Source organism: Lytechinus variegatus, chromosome 6 (genome assembly GCF_018143015.1).
Source record: "Lytechinus variegatus isolate NC3 chromosome 6, Lvar_3.0, whole genome shotgun sequence".
Lineage (NCBI taxonomy): Eukaryota > Metazoa > Echinodermata > Echinoidea > Temnopleuroida > Toxopneustidae > Lytechinus > Lytechinus variegatus.
The window spans coordinates 11,829,523-11,851,744 of record NC_054745.1 but is presented as its reverse complement, the minus strand read 5'-3'; the positions used below and the strand labels follow the sequence as shown (position 1 = coordinate 11,851,744).

At 36.4% G+C, this 22,222-nt stretch overlaps 1 protein-coding gene across 1 annotated transcript; it reads left to right on the top strand.

Annotated features, from left to right (window-relative positions):
- Nucleotides 1-13,943: 13,943 nt before the first annotated feature.
- On the top strand, nucleotides 13,944-18,060 carry LOC121416834 (galactosylceramide sulfotransferase-like). The gene is made up of 3 exons (XM_041610351.1): nucleotides 13,944-14,086; nucleotides 16,112-16,297; nucleotides 17,047-18,060. The coding sequence occupies exons 1-3, from the start codon at nucleotides 13,944-13,946 to the stop codon at nucleotides 18,026-18,028; spliced, it is 1,311 nt and encodes a 436-aa protein (XP_041466285.1). The 3' UTR covers nucleotides 18,029-18,060.
- Nucleotides 18,061-22,222: the final 4,162 nt, after the last annotated feature.

The window sequence follows — 22,222 nt, the reverse complement described above, 5'->3', positions numbered from 1 at the left end:
AATGAATGATGGACATCATCGACTGACTCACCTAGTTGTGCGTATTACTGTTTTGTGAAAAATAAGCAAAACTTTAAAATGTCACAACTTTCTTTTTTTACATCCGATTTTGATGAAATTTTCAGCACTATGCTAGTTTCATTTTTCTCTTTTTATTCAATCCAGTATTTTACTGGGGTGGACGTGACCTTTAACGCAAAGTTAAGTTACAAATCACTTATTTGAAAGAAGAATTCTGATTGGTTCCTCGTCAGTCTACTGAGCTACATACGCATGAAACGATGACCGTGATAGGCCATTTCGAATCATAGTTCGTTCAATAATGTGGACATTGATCTGCATGGCAGTGGCAATGGTTTGACATTGCGGATGCCGAGGATGTTAGTCAATGGCCCCATTGCATAAAAGTTAGTATTAAAGTAACATTGCCATTTAATGCTAACTACCATGGTAACAATGCCAATCAGCCAATCAGAATCAAGGATTTCAGTGAAGTTACCATTTGATAAGTTTTTATTGTATTAAGTCTAATGCAACGTGGCCTGGGCGGCGAGGATAATATACAATATGCATGAAAATATAACAAATATAATTCTGAAAGTTTTCTTTGCCAATCAAGTTCTTATTGTAGCATTTATATCTATCTGTATACATTTATTTATTAAGTATTTATTGTCCATTATTATTCTTATAATAAATACTTGCATACTCGCAAACCATGAGGAAGCAACTCCATGAATTCCCATAATTCCCATTAATTCAAAAATTAATTTTTAATTAAAACACGATGGTAAAGTCTACATAAACTTGCAAAGTAAATAAAGTATGTAGCCTCTTAAAAATTTCACAGAAATTTTGCTTGACCTTCTGGAAGTAAACTCAATATTTGTCCATTAGTCTACACAAGAAGCAATTTGTAAGTTTTTGTATAATACATTGCTTGAGGATATAAATTCAAATCACGAGAGATTGATATCTTTCTTGTTTTTTTTCTTGTAATTATTTCTAAGTTGGTACTTCTGTGATTTAATGAAATTATGTAAAACAGGATGATGTATTATTTCTTTGACTTCTCCTGATGCGCTTCATTTTGAATGATAAAGAAACTCAAGAGTCAAAATTTCAAACTGAGGGCGCAAAACAGGACAGGAGATGAATGTGCAGGGAAATGACATGAAGTTTAGTAGAATTTGATAAAGAAAAATATTGTACGTTTTTATTTAATACGACACTAATTTTTATACCTTCCTCTCTTTAAATTAGAAACCTGTTTGCCCCAAAATAATGGTTGTTTAGTAATGAGATGAAAAGCGGGAAAAGTTGCCTTTATGGAGGTGACGGCAGAAATCTATATAAAGATTTTACCCGCCCGGAGCCGACCAGACCAGAAGTTGCGCGATCAATTAAAAAAAAAAAAACTTCATATACTTTGGCCTATCCTTACTCTAGTTTCATGCCCCAATGTATATGTTTGAACTTTGACTGGCAAGAAACACACATAGCTGAGATGGAAAAACAGAGTTAGAGAAAGGGTGAGGGAACAAAGGAGAACTGCAATATTTAACCGCGCGCAGTGCGGAAGTAAAATTTATGTATATAAATTTAGAGCAAGAGTAAAGGAGTTTCTATTTTTAGAAAAAAAAAATAATGAAACGAAAAACACACAAAGCTACATTTCTTCCCTTTCCTTCCTTCTCTCTTCCTTTTCTCCCTTCTTTTTCCCTTTTTTTTGGGGGGGGACGTTGGGGGCGGGGGCACCGCCCCCCTCCCCTCGGCTACGCTCCTGCACTGGATTCATAGCATTTCAAGCAGCCTATTAGGCGCACACTTGCTAAACCAACCACAATGACGGTTGTTTCCTACCGGTACCCAACAAGCACCTGGGTGAGAGTGGCAAAGTGTGGATTGACGCCTTGCCAAAGGACGCTAGGCGATGGTGGGGTTCGAACACACGACCCTCTGATTACAAGGCGAGAGTCAGAACCGCTACACCACGGCGCTTCCAAAGGACATTGTGCACATTTCCTCTAGAAAAAATTATGACACTGATGGATTTCCATAGTAACGATAGTTGGATCAATGGTAACTCTTTGTAAGACGGGGCCCTGGTTACCGGAATAGACAAAATAATGCAAGACCTCCCGTTTGAAACGTATAATGCAATCGTATATGTTTCACATATCTCCAAAATCATGAAAATAACTGCTGAACTGCGTATTTTCACCATAATTTCATAATGTACACTGGATTTGTTTAAATGTACCATTAGTTTTATCATTTTACATTATTGTTTTATGCAGCGTGTGTTGTGATATTGTTCTGCCTCTGCTCTCTGGATGCCCAGTATGTGTATGACTGTTTTACTTGAAAAAAATGAAATGAATTCATTTTTATATCTATTTCATTTTCAATGATAAAATTATATTTTTCAGCGACGCCCCCCCCCCTCTTTTCTTTTGAGGTGCAGCTCTGGACCCCGTCTTACAAAGAGTTACGATTGATCCAATCAATCGTAACTCTATATGGAAATCCATCAGTGTCATAATTTTTTTTTCTACAGGAACTTTGCAAAATGCCCTTTGTAAACAAAATTGTCAAGAAATCGAGGAATTTATGAATATACATCATTCCATTTTTTTTACAATCATGCATTATGTTGACTTTGCTGGCTTTCCATAGTTGCGATTGATCGGATCAATCGCAACTTTTTGTAAGATGAGAGCCTGGTTTACCCCGGAAAATAGCTAGGTTAATTCAGCAACTGTCGCAGTGGCGGACCGTGACCCGGAAATGCTTTGTCTCCTCTGGGTCACGACCCGCCACTGAACTGCGGTGATATATAAAAACAATAATGACAATGAAAATAACAATTGATAACGATGATAATTATATACAATGGACAGTTGATGCTGTGAAAATTTATTCATTTACTTTATTTATAGTACTGACTTTAATTCCAATTCCATTTAAATTTACAATATTAGTAATAGTTCCGATTTCAATTCCAATTTCAATCTTGTTTGGGACAAGAAGACAACGTGTTTCAACTTAGAAATCGACTTGGTAGGGACAAGACGAAAAATGAAGAGTTGTTCAAACTTTTTTGGGAAAGTTGACTTACATGCACTAGCGTACCTAGGGGGGGGGGGGGCAAGGGGGCAGTCTGCCCCCCCTCCCACTGACGAGCTTAGCTTGAATACCTTTTTTTTCTAGTACGAAATCCTATACCTGTGGTCGAAGACCTCTTTTTTTCTTGTCAATTTTTTGGGCGGACGAATTTGCCCCCCCCCCTGTGGAAAATCCTAGGTACGCCACTGCTTACAAGTTTGGGGAAAGAATGCAATTTAATCAAATCATTAGTTGTTGAACTTTATTGGCAAGTCGATTTGTTTGGAACAAGAAGAAAATATGATGAGTCGTTGAAATTCAGCAAGTCGACTTGTTTTGAGACAACTATGCACCCAGAAATTAAAAATTAATGTGCGCGAAGCGCATTACAACGAGCGTGAAGTTAGGGTGCCCCTTCATCTTGTTAATTGCGGCCGGGGAGCTCGGGCGAGGGATCCTAAATGGTTTGAAGTGCAATTTATCAGATTTTAATTTGAATCACATATTTTAATAACAAGTATGAAGTAGTTCGTCGTGAATCAATGAGTAGTATATTGAGATATAAAAATAAAAAACGGTTAAAATCATAATAAAATGAAGTACCCTTGCATTCAAATCTCTTCGTTTTGGTATTCTGAGAACCGCCATGTTATCTCTGCATAAGACACACCTTTTTATGGAGTAATATCCAATGACAAAGGCTGTTTTATAGTACTCTCACCTCATTCAAACCATGGACCTCTTACAACCAATGAACGTACTGAAAATCCCTTTTCGCCAGGTGTGGTAAATGAGTGAGATTGCGTTAATTCATCAAATGCGCTTGCACCCCTGGGGCCCGGGGGGAGGGCACTTCCATTCACGAGTGGATACCATGGGCGACCATGGGGTCTGAAAGGCACCCTAAACACGTAAGTTCCATATTCTGAAAATGCAAGTATTGGCGTGTGAAACCCTACCCTTAACAAGTATTGGAAACAAAACGATACTCTTGGCAAATATTCCTTGAAATTAACCCCTAAACAAGTACAGGAATGTTTTATTGTTACGGGTCCTTCAGTCGTCGGCTTTACCTTATTTGGTTTAGTACGACCCCACCTTCTACACCTCGCGCAAATCGGACTCTGACACGTAGTGTTGGGGCAAAAGGACATCCTTTATAAAACATTTTAATTTTGTTTTATCATCCCCGCAATTTCGACCCTAAACATTTTAATTTTGTTTTATCATCCCCGCAAATTCGACTCTAAACACGTAATTTTCCTAGCGAAATAGATACCTTTTGTTATTATTTTTGTGTTTTTGACACCCTTATCACGTTACGTACGTAACGTGCCCCATCGTGAAAAAGACATCCTTTTTATGTGTTTTTTTTTTGGTCGCGCACGGTATCCACTCGTCAATGTAAGTGTCCCCCCCCCGGGGGGGGGGGGGGCTTGCACAAACACCTTAATAGTTGTATGGAGCTACTGAAATCATGTGATTGGTATACAGTAAATTTGCAGTATAAATTCTTGATGAAAAGGGACCCTGTTGCCTTTTGGCCAGGGGCGGGTCCGGCACTGCCCAATAAGTGAAGGGGAGTGTACTCACATTTTCTCTGCTTGAATCAAGAACTAAAATCTGGACATGCTGGCGTTGGTTATGGTCCTAAAGGAGAATGAAACCTTTGGAACAAGATAGCTTGTGTGAAAACAGGAAAATCTAAGAAACGGATCAACAAAAGTTTGAGAAAAAACAGGACAAATAATGAGAAAGTTATGAGCATTTGAATATTGCGATCACTAATGCTATGGAGATCATCAAATTGGCAATGCGACAAAGATGTGCGATGTCACTCTCACCATTAAATACTAGTAGTATATATTTCGCAGGGGAATGACTTGTGAACAAGTCAGTAGTTCATGTGTTCAGTAGATTATTCATGACTCTATAGGAGGGCATGTAATACAGAATTTTAAAGAATATATCATGGATAAAGAGTTTGTATAACCACATGAAAAAGCAGAAAGAGACATTTTAGGGTATTTTATAGTCCACCAAACATGTCAAAGGGAAAGTTGTTCACAAGTAACATCACACATCCTTGTCGAATTGTCAATAGAAGGATCTCCATATAGCATTAGTGATTGAAATATTCAAATGCTCATAACTTTCCCATTATTTATCTGATTTTTCTCAAACTTTCTTTGTTCTTATTCTTTGATTTTTCTGTTTCGACACAAGCCTACGTATTCCAAAGGTTTCATTCCCCTTAAGGACTAGCTTTATCTTTACAATCGTGATAGGTACCTCACAAGGCTAAAATCCCGGCGCATACTATGGGACTCTCATGAGTATTACAGACCCCCATTCACTCACGTGTTAAATCTTAGCTCATCAAAAAATCATCGAAAAATCAATCATGAAAGAGTATAAACATGACATTGTTTTTATCATTTATATTTTGATATACAAACATTTTGTCTATTTTAATGAATTATTTTAATCGAAATTCAAGTTCGAGCATGGACCTGAGTAGTAGGTCCTTGGTTCGAGCCTCCCTGTAGGATTAAAGGCAACATCAATTCCAAATCGTAATGACGTCATCATCGCCTGTGAAGTGGTTTTCGCAAAGTGCATATAGTGCGAAATCTGAGGGGCTTATTTCGAAAGGTGGGTGCTGTCGCGTTAGGGTGCGTCAACGCGAACGCGAAGATTCGTCCAAAGCCCCCCCCCCCCGGCTTGGCCGAAAGGGTGCGTTGGGAGCGCCACGTCGTGTCGCGTTCACTGGAACGCGCCCTTTCGTCCAAAGCCCCCCCCCCCCCCCCCGGTTTGGACGAAAGGGTGTGTTTAATAATAATGAATAAATAAATACAAATATTTATAAGAAAGCTGAACAAACAAAAAAGACGAGTGATATGTGAAATTTGCATAGGAACATAAATCATCATATGGCACAAACATTCTTTTTAAGGTAAAAAAAAAAAAACAATGAAGGCATGCTGCATGAGGATTTTTCGGTGGAAATGTTTTATGGTGTAATATTGATACATGTAAAAATTATGACTGATTTCAAGGTTCTTTCAAATAAAAAAAGTAACTTACCTTTAATTTTATACTTTGCAGGTGTGTATTTATTACAAAGGAAAACATTCGTATACCTGGAGATATTTGGTGTCCCCCAAATTATAAAACTTACGGCAGATGTGTGCTGGAAGGGCAAGGCCAAAATTGATGTCGGGTCAGCATTCACAACGTTTAACTCTTCAGACCCTACCTTACTATATTTTACACTTGAGACCCTGCCTCAGTATATTTTGTGAGATGTATCTGTTGTGTATGTGTGCGTGTTGTGTGTATAATAATAATAATAATAATACTTATAATAATAAAAATAATAACAATTATAATAATTACAATAATGATAATAATAATAATTTTCACCCCAAAGAGTGAATTTATGGAAATGAATTTGGAGTGAAAAATTGGCACCAAGTGGCTTATTGCAAGGGTGGGTATCTGATTTTATTATCATTATTATTATTATTATTATCATTATTATTATTATTATTATCATTATTATTCTTAGTTGAACTTTTCTTTCTTTTCCTCAAATTGTCAATGCTTTAAATGATTGAAAATCCACTATTTTACGTGCAAATTGGCAATGTTTGACAAAATACCTTATATTCAACTTTCTTATACATATTTGTATTTATTTATTCATTATTATTAAGCACACCCTTTCGTCCAAACTGGGGGGGGGGGCTTTGGACGAAAGGGCGCGTTTCAGTGAACGCGACGCGACGCACCGCACCTTTACGATGCCACCAGAAGGGGGGTGCTTTTCACAAAAGGCTATGTGAGAAGTTTGCTGAACCAGCCTCCAGTCGTTCAGTTGCGGAACTGAAGACGAGCAGGCCTATTCATTTACTCATTCTCTTTTGTGTTAAATATCGCAATAAATACAACTCGGCATCACACATAACGACACTGCGAATCGGACCTATTTGAGTTAGTCACCTTTTTTCATTATTATTCTACACATGCCGAGGACCCCCATGCACTGAAAATAAGCTTTCTAGCTTTCGTGGGTTATCCTTTTCCCACTGAGATCAGTCAACCATCGGAACAACTATCTCACCAACTTTCTTGCGTTCATTTGAGAAAGAAGCTTAACTGCCTCGCCAAGCAGGTAGGATTACTGCATCTTTTATTCATTATTCATTTTTTTTATCGTTTGAAGGTGTCTGAGAATCGTATAATTCAAACAGAGTCAAATCCGACGAGTAAAAACTTTTATCAAAATCGGACGAGGAACAACAATAACAATAATATTTTTATGACATTTCAATAGTTTGCATTATTTCGGTGAAAAAAGGTTGTTAGCATGTCTTCGTATATAATAATGAACTAAACCGTGTACAAAAAACGAAAAATAACCAACTGATTGTGATTTTTGCATGGTCAGTACCCCTCTTCCAAACCTTTCCGCGACCCCTGCGATGATGATGTTATCGTATTTTTTTTCAAACTGTGCCCTCCAAGAATGTGAAAAGACTCGATTGCCATTAACAGAAGAAATTCAACTAGCAAAATGCTGAAAATTTCATTAAAAGTTGATTAAAAAAATAAAAGTTCTTGAGACACAACATTTTGCAATATTGTATGAAAACATGTATACATTATCATCAAGGATGAATTATGCAATAATTGGACCGACTGCCCCCCCCCCCTTCCCGTTTATTATCTGGATATTTATTGCATATATTTTATGCATGGGTTTTAAACATGTATCCCCCTCAGAATGTTTTAGCAATGACTGAATCAGTACACTGCAGATTTGAAGGATCTAATATAAATCCAGAAAAGCTGTGAGTAGCTGTTAGTCGATCATTAGATTTAGATTTAAACGTGTTAAACCTTGTGGATTTGAATTTAAAGCTAAAATATATGAGTTTAAATCGTTTGAGATTTAAACATTAATTCATAGGATTCAGAATAAAATAATAACAATAATAATAATATTATTGATAATGATAATAATATCAATAATCATAATATAATTGTAGTAATAATGATAGAAATATAGTAATAATAATAATAATGAAATCCACGACCGAGGAAAAAGAATTGATGGAGTGAAAAAAGAACAGGAAAGGGAAAAGGGGAAATATATTTTTATTAATTATTTATTGAATATTATTAATCATTTATTGATTTCATGGTCTATCTATTAGATAATATTTCACCTCCTATCCGGTGCTATATTTATTCCCTCGGGTGAATAAATATAAATATATTTGGGGAAAATGCAACTCCGTGGGGAAATGAAAAGCTACATTCAAACTCTAGGTAGGCAGTATCTGTATAAGTGTTACAATAACAGGTACGTGGGGAAGTCGCGAAGATGGAAGTTGGTGAAAACTGGCATTGATATCAAAAGGCTTGGACGTATCGAGTTGAAAAGGAAAGAAAATATTTTTTTCTTGGATACTTCTTACCTCACCCATAAAAAAACATACACACAGACTTCGAGGTTATCCATTGTGTGACATTGTGTGATGAGTATAGCTATATTTTTTAATGAATTGCGGTATAGATGTAGGCCCAACCCACCATTCTAAACATGCTCAAAGGTGGCGTCTAACCAAACAAGTTGATTTGTATAAATAACATGAATAAAGCAACACCGAACAAGCGTATAACACTGAAAAACTAATCAAAACTTGGATTTTTCATTTTCATAATGTGCACAAAACAGTTCAATTTACAACATTGTTTCTATATGCAAATGAGGGAGATGATGACGTCACGCACTGACTATTCTATCTATGTTGTATCATGCATAATATAGGCTTATGTTTTTTAATCTTTTTTTCGGGGGGGTATTGGAATAAGACGCTTTACTCCAGACATAAACACAATGTTTACTTAAAATGAGAAAGGTATGACATTTTAAAGTTTCGCTAAATTTCACAACACAGTTATATGCACATCCTGGCTGGTATGCAAATGAGGAGTGTCGTCATCCACTCACTATTTCTTTTATTGTTTGTTATAATGAAATATTGAAATTTTTTCCTCATTGTCAAGTGACACGACGATTAATCCCCCTGAACATTTGGAATTAGCATTGTTTAATACTATATGGTAACTTCAGTCAAGTTGGTCCTTATTGTCAAATCTATACAAAACTAAATATTGTATAATTCAAACAATAAAAAACAAAAAAGAAATAGTGAGTGATGGACATCATCGACTGACTCACCTAAATGAACATATCACTGTTTTGTGAAAAATAAGCGAAACTTTAAAATGTCATAACTTTCTTATTTTACATCCGATTTTGATGAAATTTTCAGCAATATGCTAGTTTGATTTTTCTTTATTCATTAAAGGCAGTGTTTTCCTGGACTGGACTTGACCTTTAACTTATGATATATCGCTGCCTACACGTAGATATATTGGTTTTAGCGGCCCGTTGTAGAAAGAGTTGCAATCAATCGCAAACTCTAAAAATCATGCGCAACTTAATATTCAACCAATCAACAGCGCGCATTTGGGACTTGCGCTTGATTTTTTGACTTGCGTTTAAATGCAACTCGTTCTGCAACGGGCCCCCTGGACTAACACCTTTTTACTTGGTAGTGATCGTACTACGAATCATATTGTTATACAGTTGTTATATTGTGAAAACACAGTCTCGGATATATAGAAGAGGCATAACCTTTTTTTCTCATATATACAATATTTTTTTAAGGATCCTTGTCAATCCGAGGCGGCGCTGATTGTGAATCTTAATGATGCCACTCGTGTAACCGTGAGAATGCTCCGCAAATTGGCAAAATCCATTATGCAGGGTGCTACTTTATTTTTTTAGATGCACTAGCCCAGTCGGGCAAGTGAATCCTTAAATAGTTGAAATATACTTGCCCAAAAATCTATTTCACTTGCCCGAAAAAAAAATCCTTGAAAAAAAAGTTTTACCTCTTCAAAAGAAAGTTTTGCAGTTTTATAAACCATTGACCTTTTTCTCTCTTTTTGACATTAATTGATCTAACTTATTGCATTTCTTTTTCCAAAGTGAATTTATTTTGACTTCCATGACCAAAATTATGGTCAATATCAAATCGGCCCTAATCTTGGTCATTCTACTGTGTGAATTTTGCTTGCCCAATTTGGGCAAGTAGTTTTGGTCTTTACTTCAAAACACTTGCCCGACTCTCACTTTTACTTGCCCCGGGCAATCGGGCAAGTGCTTATGTAACACCTTGCATTATGGCCGCAAAAATATGCATATTACCATGGAAATCAGAAAATTGCCAGCAGACTGGCTATGAAATGTATGTGATTGTGTTACAGGAGTGAAATACTCTCTGAAATAATGTTTTTTTGAAAATATATTTCTTTTCTTGATGCTCAAAACTTTCGGGCCGCCATACGAAAGGCCTGGTCACACCGCCCGAGCGTTGTTGGAGCGGTCGTGGAGCGGTAGGGAAAGAGGGTCGAATTTCGCTCACAAAATTGGGGAAAAAATCGAAATCGAAATTGGTGAACGGTAGCCACAGTATATATGAATAGGGAAAAATAATTTTCACAAAAATGATCCCTAAACCGCAAGTAATTGTGATCTATGGACGAAGTAAATAGACCATCAATGATAATAAGATATATCATTTATTATGTCATGTATGGGAAAATTGTTGTATACTAAACTCCTCAAAAAAAAGTTTAGAAATCTGAATTTGATCGATAATTTCTACTCGGTTTTAGTAAATATCAATGTGTAATTAATACCAATAAATAAATCATTTACTTTTGTTTAAAATGATATCCTACATAGTATGATTATGGTTCACATGCATGGAGGGGCAGTGTATTGAAATGTGGGGCAAGGTTAAATTTCAATGTTGCAAACTGACACAATATTGAAAGTCACTGTTCTTTTTCAGTGGTGATGAGTGAGTTTCTCAGCGGTTTCTTTTGTTTTCATGCACCATAACATCAACATTAACATGGAATCAAACACACCTCTGCACATGCAAACACATAACAAACAAACATGCATGGGTATTTCAAGATACGACTCAAACCATGTCATCTCACAGAACCATCACTACAGAAGCAGTGGCTTGATTTGAATGGATTTCATCTCTATCAGACACAGTAAAATGAATCATGTTCTGTATTGACCTTTCATGACTATTTCTGCTCGTTTTGCAGTTTGTCGATTCAGACCTCATCCAACACTTTTGAATCCTGCTCTTTTCGTGATAGCATGATCTAAACAAGCATGGTATCATTTCAAAGACAATTAAATGATCTTTTGAATGATATCAAATATGCATTGAGTGATTTTGGGACTTGGGAGAAATTAATGGCCAAACTCAGAGTTCCAAACCTTTTTTTCTCGTTTAGCAGCTTTTCAATTCAGACCTCATCCAACACTTTTGAATCCTGCTCTTTTCGTGATTGCATGATCATAACAAGCATGGTATCATTTTTAAGAGAATTAAATGATCTTTTGAATGATGTAAAAATGCATTATGTAAATTTGGGAGTTGGGAAAATTAATGGCCACAGATTTCTAAACTTTTTTTGATGGGTTTATATTCAAAGTAGCTGCCACTGGTCCAAATAGTATTAAAGGGGGCCAAAAAATCACAAGAGTGCCACTATAAAACATAGTATTAAGATAAACGAGTGGAATACTGACTAAAAACATAATTGTTCACAAAATATATTAGTTTCTCCATTCGCATTGTACATAATGTATACTGGGCCTATGGCGGCCATTTTGAATTTAAAATAGAGCATTTATCACATGAATTGCATCTTAAATATATTTCATCAAAATTGTGTTTTTAGCCAGTATTCCACTCGCATATCTTAATAATATGCATTTTAGTACCCACTCAACATTATACATAATACTGTCAGGGCGTTTAGTGGCTTTTTTAATGCTAAAAATCTTCATTTATTACAAACATGACATAAAAATGATACATTTCGGTAGCAATCGTGTTTTTATCCATCAGTTCACAAAAAAAAAATCACAATTACTTGCGTTAAGTGCTCACTTCTGTGAAATTATTTATCCACATTCATGTTGTACACAATGTTGAATACAGCGGTCTATGGCCATTTTGAATAGGCCTATCAAGAAAATAATTTGTTCCAAAAATGGTTTGTTCTTTTTTCGGAGAGTATTTCACTCCTGCAACACGATTACATACATTTTATAGCCAATCTGCTTGTATTTTTATGATTCTGGGTAATTTGCATATTTTGGCGGCCATATTGGATTTTGCCAATTTTCGGAAAATGCTCAAGGTTACACGATCGAGTGGCATCATTCAGATTCGTAATCAGCACCCTCGAATTGACGAGACGCCATTAAAGAGAAATGCCAGGAGTTGCAGTAAACACTGATTTCATGAGAAAGTCTGTAAAACCAGGCTTAATTGTCAGTATATCATGGAGGATCTAGATATGGTACACTTACATAAGCTGAACTTTGTGAAATCTTGAAATCTACGCTGAAAAATGTTCACACTGAAGATCACCAACACAGATAGGCACACGTGGGACAGTGTATTAATATTGCTGGAATAAAGACCCGACGGAAGTGACCGACTCCGCGCTTATTTTGCTTATTTCTCAGCAATTACACAATTTCTTCCAGAATCCTTTGGCACATATTTTTTATTCATTGAAACAGACACTTGGGTGGTCATTATATCAGATTCTGTCAAAAGTCATTTTGAGATCGTTACCAAAACTGGAATTTATCTTTAAACTATATTGTATACATGAAAAAACAAGGTTTTGACAACTTTCTATGGGGCCTATCCTGGACTTAAAAGGGAAAAGTCATAGGCAGTCACGCCTGGAGTGTGTGTTTTAACATTATACTGATGATTCGATGTTACATTTTCTAAGTGTAAGCGCGCCACCATGTGTTGGTCTCTCGGTCATGGTTATTAAAGACAGTTAAACGTAACCTCAAAGTTGCATAGTTTATTTACCTCTTTTACATTAAGTTGGCCCTTATTAACCAATGGCGCTAGTATAGTATAATAAATTTGGGGGTGAATGATTTGATTGAATAATTATAGGAATACTTGAAATAAATATATCTTCGTTTTCAGACCTGGGGCTCCATAACCCAAAGATTAGCGATTAGCGATGAATTGCAATTCTGCAAGAACCGCACTGATTGGTCAGTATTTTAAACCTAAAGCGCGCGCCCGGGGGGGGGGGCACTCGACCAAAAAAAATGGTTGGGGTGTGCCTCGGGCGAGACAAAACCGGCGGCCTTGGAGCGGGCTTATTGTAATAATACTTGTTAAGGGTAGGGTTTCACACGTACGCCAATACTTGTTAAGGGGTGCATTTTCAGAATCTGGAAAATTCGTGTTTAGGGTGCTTTTTGAGACCCATGGTCGCGCATGGTATCCCCCCGGGATAAATTTGCAGTAGTGCGCGTCCTCTTGACATGATCTGACCAATGCGGTCATGCCTTTTTTATAACGCACGCAAATGTGTGAAACACTCCGTGCTGACATTTGGGCTATTTCACTGTGAAAACTGTGGTGTTAAAACTGACACCAATTGGTGTCAAAAAATGATCACACCCCGAGGTGTCAAATAACACCCTAGAGATTGAACATAACACCAAAGAGTGTATATGTAACAACCGTAGGTGTTGTAATAACACCAAGAGGTGTAAAACTAACACCACCAATTTAACACCGGTCTAAAACAACTGGTGTGGTCCTCTATGTACACCGGTTAACACCACAGTTTTTGCTGTGTATAAATTTTTCACCACAGAAAAGAAGATCACCATGGATGAGAAAGTGTGTCGGACTGCGCTTGGATTTTTGACAATTTTGTCAGTAATTATCATCTTGGTGAACAAAACACAGAAGAATGGAATCGAAGATTACTATCCGGCTACGCGAATCTACTATCCGATTATCCGACAGAGGTAAGAAGAGAAAATTAATGATAAAAGGCGGGGGGGGGGGCAATATAATAGTAACAAGGCTGAATCGAAAGGATAACCTGTCGTTAGATACCCAGGGACTCCTGACCCAGTAATGGTTAGACTAATGTATTTCGGAAATAATTATGGTAACTATTTGAAAACAATGCTATAATTTATCTCGCGGGTTGAGTTTTAATAAAGATTTTTTTAAACGAATAAATTACTGTAGATAGAGTTGAATCAAAAGTATGCTCTTTGAGCTATGTTCAAAGCCGTCAGCACAAAGGACTAATTGTAAAAAAGAGTTGGAATCAAACTTAACTATAAAAATCAATCGCAACTTGATTTCCAACCAAGTTTCCAGCTCACATTCAGGACTCATCCTACGTCTGATCTGGCGAAGACTATGCAGCCACAATGCGTAGTCTTTGACAGATCAGACATATCGCTTACGTTCATCATAACAGCAAAGACAATAACTGCAGCCTCCGCCTCGATTATAGGCTAGGCTCACTCTTAATATTTTGCTTTGCATTTAAACGCACCTCTTCCTGCAAAGCCGCGGGCCCTATATCCGGGCGTCTCATGAAAGCTGTCGCCGAAGCACGGCGTATATTCAAGAAGGTTTATTTCCATTTCGTTTAATGCCAATTCATCTGCAATCATTTAATCTATCATCAGTCCATTATCCACATGGTCTATTTGTTATTTCGTACACTCCCCATTTCGTCTAATAGCCAGTTAGTCCATACCATAAATGAAAATGAAATGGATAGTAGATCAACTGATTATGAGACGAAATGGTAATAGACGAAGTGATTATTGGACTAAATGGTTGTTGGACGAAATGGTTTTTGACGAAATGGTTTTTGGACGAAATGGTTTTTGGACGAAATGGTTGTTGGACCAAATGGTTGTTGGACCAAATGGTTGTTGGACCAAATGGTTGTTGGACGAAATGGTTGTTGAATCAAATGGTTGTTGGACGAAATGGTTGTTGAACCAAATGTTTGTTGGACCAAATGGTTGTTGGACGAAATGGTTGTTGAATCAAATGGTTGTTGGACCAAATGGTTGTTGGGCGAAATGGTTGTTGGACCAAATGGTTGTTGGACGAAATGCATGGCCCTACGAAGCAGGGGTGCCATTACCATGACTTTCCTTCAAGAACACAAATGCCCGTCAAATGACAATTATTCTGGGAGACCTTTGCCGAAAATTGGTAAACCGGAACAGCAGTTTCGTGCCATGGTTCGAGCTGACAATTTTTTTCCAGAGTCAAAGACGAGCGAAACTTCTTTTACCCCTTTCATAAACCCAATTACTATAAATTTAGGCGGCTAATAGCAGCATAATTTGGTCGTAAAATTGGAGGAGGACAAGAGTTATCCGCATTACTCTGATGCTGCTATTATCCGCATAATAGCAGCATCGGGATAAGATTTTGAGTTTATGAACGCATTTCCAAATAATGCGAATAATTGCCATGGTGCGGTCACAAGGTCACCCTTTTCAAACACAACCGCATCGGAGGGGGCGTGTCCAGTTGTCATGGCGATTATCCGCCTTTTTCAGGACGGGCGGTCGTAAAAATAATGCGGCTTATTTTCGGAGTTTATGAACGCAATTTTTATTGAATTATCCGCATTACTCTTAGGCGGCTAATTGGAGGATAGGTTTATGAAAAGGGTATTTGATTCACTTTATTTTCGACAAAGACTTCTTGGTTGTTCATTGTCATGAAGTGATGACAAGCTTTGCTTTTTAGTGGATCCCCCTCATTTCCATATCCATTTATGCTCTATATTATACTGTTTTTTTTACGAAGTAAGAATGCCATTCTGTAAAATTGTATTTGATTTGTATTGTTTTATATTACTTTGTATTATGTTTTGAATGGAAATTAAATAAAAAAGAATTGAAAAAGAATTGAAAAAGTGCACTTGACAAAACATCTACAATATTCTTGATCCGTCGTGGATCAGAAAAAAATCCCTTTCACACCCTCTCTCTCTCTCTGTGCAGGTATTTGGAAGCAAATGCGTCACAATCCACTAAACCGAGATCGCATTGTGACGTCATCAAGCATGTTGTGTACATCAAAACTCATAAGACCGGGTCCACCACGCTTGAAACTCTCTTCAACCGGTTTGGTTTCTACCATAATTCATCTTTTATCTTCAATAAAAATGGAGCTTTGGGGCATTTCAGGTGAGTTTGCAAATAAAACCCCCGCCACCCCCATCTGTCCCCGTCCCCGCACATCTATTTTTTGTTGTTGACGAACTAAGCCTAGGCCTATAGCTTGCATCTGTAATGTAAGTTTTGTAAAAACTTTTCTTTTATTTCTATAAATTTCTTCGATTTCTATAAGTTGCTTTCCTATCTAACGATAGATATTCATGAGCAATTATACATGCATCTGCAATTGAAAAAAAAAATGATTCTAATCAAATGATTGGCTGAAATCAATCACGTGACCTGTCATTTATTGTAGCTAAAATCACCATGATTAACAATAATTATTGTTTTTGTAACAGTACATATTGAATGCCCTCTGCTTCTCCTCGGGCTTGTTAGATCCGTTTCTAAGGTACATCGGGCATGCATTCATTCTGGAATGCCCCTTTATTTGTCAAATATACATTGTTAATGCATGTCCATCGTCTTTGTTTTGAATTTTACCCTGTAAACAAATGTAACATCTTTGGAAATAAAGCTAATCGACGAATGTTTACAGTCGCTCAATTATCCTGATAAATTCAATGGAAAAGATCTCCTAAACATCGTGTGATCATAGATCATACAAATACCCTTCAGTTTGAAAGAGTCGTTATTATTCTTACGTCGCCTATGTGTTTATGACGAGCAAAAATCACAAAAGAGAACTCGTACGTTGTATAAATTATTTAACAAGATTTATAATGCAACTTCTATAACTACTTAATTTGAACCTACAGAACAATGGACTTACGAAAAGCTGACGTGGTCAAGATGTTACTCCCACCTCTCGGAGTAAAAGAAGGAGACTACGCGAGATATAAGAATTACGACACAAGTGCGATTCACGTACGATTTTATCGCGATGTCTTAGATCAGTTCATGGCCAATGGCACGCGTTATGTTTCGAGCGTTCGCGATCCCGCCGACCAATGGATTTCAGCATATTATCATTTTAATTTCAGGAAACCAATTTCTGACTTCGCCAAAGATCGTTTCCAGATGATTACAGTAAATGGTTCCCTGAAATTGCCGTTTGATAAGAACAATTCTACTCTCGATGCAGTGAACGAATTTCTCCGACAGCCACAAATATACATTAATGCGTTGAAAAAGAGAGGGGACGTGATTTGGCATTTTGCGCACAACAGCCAAACTTTTGATCTAAGCACCGATCTGAATTTGATGCAGCGGGACAACGAAACGCTTGTTAATATGACACTCGATCGACTAGTCGATGAACTGGACTTCGTTATCGTAAACGAATACTTTGACGAATCCTTGCTCGTCATGAAGAAAGCATTTTGCTGGGATTACATCGATATATTGTACACTTCACAAAATAAGCGAAAGAAAAAAGACACGCTGCCGGAGGAAACGCGGGCTAAGATCCGCGCGTTTAATCGAGCAGACACGCTCCTTCATCAGCGCTTCAATGAATCTCTGTGGAAAAAGATCGAGGCTTACGGACCGGATTTCAAGAAAGACTTGGACCATTTCAGGCAAATGTTGATTGAAGTCAAGTCAGAGTGTTCTGACAAAGGCAAGATCAAACGAGATGGATTTCATTCTAAGATATTAAATGAATTAGCCAAAAGAGACGCGACCCAGTTTTGTAACATAATGAGAGAGGATATTTTTGGCTCATTCGGGCGAGTCTTTCATAGACAGAAATCAGACCTTCGCTCCTTCAAGGACAAGTCCACCCCAACAAAAAGTTGATTTGAATGAAAAAAGAAAAATTCAACAAGCGTAACACTGAAAATTTCATCAAAATCGGATTTAAAATAAGAAAGTTATGATATTTTAAAGTTTCACTTAATTTCACAAAACAGTTATATGCACATCCTGGCTGCTATAATGAGGAGACTATGACGTCATCCACTCACTATTTCTTTTGTATTTCATCATATGAAATATTCTAAGTTTGTCCTCATTGTCAAGTGATACAATGATTAATTCCTCCCTGAATATGTAGAATTAACATTGTTTAATAATCAAGATAATATATGGTTCGGTCAAGTTGGACCTTATAGTCAAATTTATAAAAATGAAATATTGTATAATTCAAACAATTAAAAAAAAGAGAAATAATGAATGATGGACATCATCGACTGACTCACCTAGTTGTGCGTATTACTGTTTTGTGAAAAATAAGCAAAACTTTAAAATGTCACAACTTTCTTTTTTTACATCCGATTTTGATGAAATTTTCAGCACTATGCTAGTTTCATTTTTCTCTTTTTATTCAAGCCAGTATTTTACTGGGGTGGACGTGACCTTTAACGCAAAGTTAAGTTACAAATCACTTATTTGAAAGAAGAATTCTGATTGGTTCCTCGTCAGTCTACTGAGCTACATACGCATGAAACGATGACCGTGATAGGCCATTTCGAATCATAGTTCGTTCAATAATGTGGACATTAATCTGCATGGCAGTGGCAATGGTTAGCCATCGCGGATGCCGAGGATGTTAGTCAAGGGCCCCATTGCATAAAAGTTAGTATTAAAGTAACATTGCCATTTAATGCTAACTACCATGGTAACAATGCCAATCAGCCAATCAGAATCAAGGATTTCAGTGAAGTTACCATTGGATAAGTTTTTATTGTATTAAGTCTAATGCAACGGGGCCTGGGCGGCGAGGATAATATACAATATGCATGAAAATATAACAAAAATAATTCTGAAAGTTTTCTTTGCCAATCAAGTTCTTATTGTAGCATTTATATCTATCTGTATACATTTATTTATTAAGTATTTATTGTCCATTATTATTCTTATAATAAATACTTGCATACTCGCAAACCATGACGAAGCAACTCCATGAATTCCCATAAATTTCAAAAATTAATTTTTAATTAAAACACGATGGTAAAGCCTACATAAACTTGCAAAGTAAATAAAGTACGTAGCCTCTTAAAAATTTCACAGAAATTTTGCTTGACCTTCTGGAAGTAAACTCAATATTTGTCCATTAATCTACACAAGAAGCAATTTGTAAGTTTTTGTATAATACATTGCTTGAGGATATAAATTCAAATCAGGAGAGATTGATATCTTTCTTGTTTTTTTCTTGTAATTATTTCTAATATTTTGTTGTACAGACAGTTTAGACACAATGTTTCTGTTTTGTTTCGTATGGTGGTGGTGACGATGATATGAAAATGTACATTTCGATATGAAAATGCATAAAGATGAATGAATGGTGATGACTACCGCAGTCACCAGTACCAACATCACTATTGATATCACCACCATTTCATTATCACTGTCATTATCATCATCATCATCAGTCATCACCACCACCATCATCATAATAATCATCATCACCACCGTTATCATCATCATCAGTCATCATCATCTCCATCATCATCATCAGTCATCTCCATCATCACCATCATCATCACCACCACCATCATCATTATCATCATCATCATCACCATCATCATCACCATCACCACCACCACCATCACATCTCTCTCATCATCATCATCACCATCATCACCACCATCATCATCAACATCATCACCACCATCATCATCACCATCATCACTATCATCTTCATCACATCATCTCTATCATCACCATCATCATCATCACCATCATCATCACCATCATCTTCATCAAATCAGCTATATCATCATCACCACCACCATCATCATCTCCATTACCACCATCATCATCACCATCATCATCACCACCATCATCATCACCATCATTATTATCATAATCATCACCATCATCATCACCACCACCACCACGATCATCACCATCATCTTCATCAAATCATCTATATCATCATCACCACCATCATCATCATCTCCATTACCACCACCACCATCACCATCATTATCATCATCATCACCACCATCACCATCTTCATCACATCATCAATATCATCACCATCATCACCACCATCATCACAATCATCTTCATCGCATCATCTCTATCATCATAGTCATCATCACCATCATCATAATCACCATCATCATCACCACCATCATCACCATCATCGGCATCACCATCGCTATCATCATCACATCCCATCATCATTATCATTATTTCACCCTAACACTCCTATATTTGGAGTTTGCAATGAAGAATCACAAGGAAATGGAAATAGAAGAATTTCAGGGAAATCAAAATATAAGACACAACTAACGGTCGTAGTTTAAATTGAGAGACAGAATTTATCTCTTTATTTATTCACATTTGCCATTTTGTATTCCAGAAAGACCATCTGCTGGAATCATTTATACAATTCAATACATGATAATAAACCACTGGAAACAAGAAAAAAAATGACATCATACTATGTTTCTCTCCATCAAACCACCACAATCGGACTTTGAAAGCAAATCAACAAAGGAGGAAAATTGTTCATAAGTCGTACAATTTGAAGTTTTAAAGAAAATTCCCATTTTGATATTCTTTCATTCAACACAGTTTGGAAGCCATAAAAATGTGTTTGATAATGTGATAATAATCATAATGCATCTGTATAAATGCAGATGTACTTGCTATTGATACTTCCTTCAATAATTATTGTTCCTGTCAGCACTGGATACTGACATAGATGGCGCTGTTCAACTAATATTTCATTTCTATTTAGATAGTTTTAGCCATGGGAAAGGATGTGTAATGATATACCATACACACTAGTTAGAGAGATCTGCTAGGCCTAAATTCATCAAAAATATGGTGCAATATGTGAACACATTATTAACATGATGAACACATTGTGTAACACACTGTGAACACACTGGAAACAATGTGAACACACTGTAAACATATTGTGTAAACAATGTGAACACACTGTAAACATATTGTGAAACAATGTGAACACACTGTAAACATATTGTGTGAACAATGTGAACACACTGTAAACACATTGTGTAACACAATGTGAAGATGCTGTGTTCATATTCTTTAACACACTATGGATACACTGTGGACAATCTGTTCTTTTCAGCAGATCCCTACCACTCTCCTATTCTATGTCTTGTGCAAATTTAATTCAAATGCAGTTTAAATACGAAATATGCTGGAAATTAACTCAATATTCTTTAACAATGCAGTTTGAAGTAAAATCTGAATGAGGGAAAGAAGAATAGGATGTATTATAAGATGGGTAGTCCTCACAGTGTGTTAAGAATTTATTGATATAATAAGTCGTTACTACACTGGTTAACAATGGCACAGGTGTTGTTTAAAAAAATATCCTGAACGTTGATGTGTTGCACGTAAGATTGTTCCTATGAATGAAAATACATCCAAGAAGAAAAGAAATTGTGCAGAAACCTTCAAGACGTGACTGCAAGAGATTCTAATTGTGTAATTTTTAACACCACTGTTGCAGTGTTTTTTGTGACCAAAACTTCCATCCCTCGTGATTTTACTTATAAGGGGCAGATAAACAGAATCTGTGTTTTCATGGAAACAAGAAATGAAAAACAAAACAGAAAGGTAGAAAAACATAAATACAGCATTTTACATTAAAAATACAAAAGCGACAGGAATTAATACACAATGAGATGTAAATTAGAATTCTTTACAAATTGAATCTTCTTAAAATATATATATAAATATATATATATATATGAGAAGAAAAAAAAACAGTTTAGATACTGCATTGCAAAATCACATGCTCGCACATTTTGTTTTCAATATATAAAAAAGATTACAGCCAATACATAGTCCCATGTTTGTTCCAAACAAAAAAGTAAAAAATACTATACTTTGTTTTTTTCTTTATACAGCCTTGCCAATCTGTACATTGCCGTTAATATACAGAAAGATGATATATATTGTTTCACAATATAAAAATCATTATAAATCACATTGGATAATACACTGATGACATTAGAATTCAAAATACATCCAATGATAGTACTGTGTCTATACCAAATGGAG

What these genes read in the sequence shown, in the direction of transcription:
- LOC121416834 (XM_041610351.1), top strand. Translation starts at nt 13,944, where the DNA reads ATGGATGAGAAAGTGTGTCGGACTGCGCTTGGATTTTTGACAATTTTG. An exon ending in TATCCGATTATCCGACAGAG is followed by an intron (nt 14,087 to 16,111) that starts GTAAGAAGAGAA and finishes CTCTCTGTGCAG; the next exon opens with GTATTTGGAAGCAAATGCGT. An exon ending in GGAGCTTTGGGGCATTTCAG is followed by an intron (nt 16,298 to 17,046) that starts GTGAGTTTGCAA and finishes TTGAACCTACAG; the next exon opens with AACAATGGACTTACGAAAAG.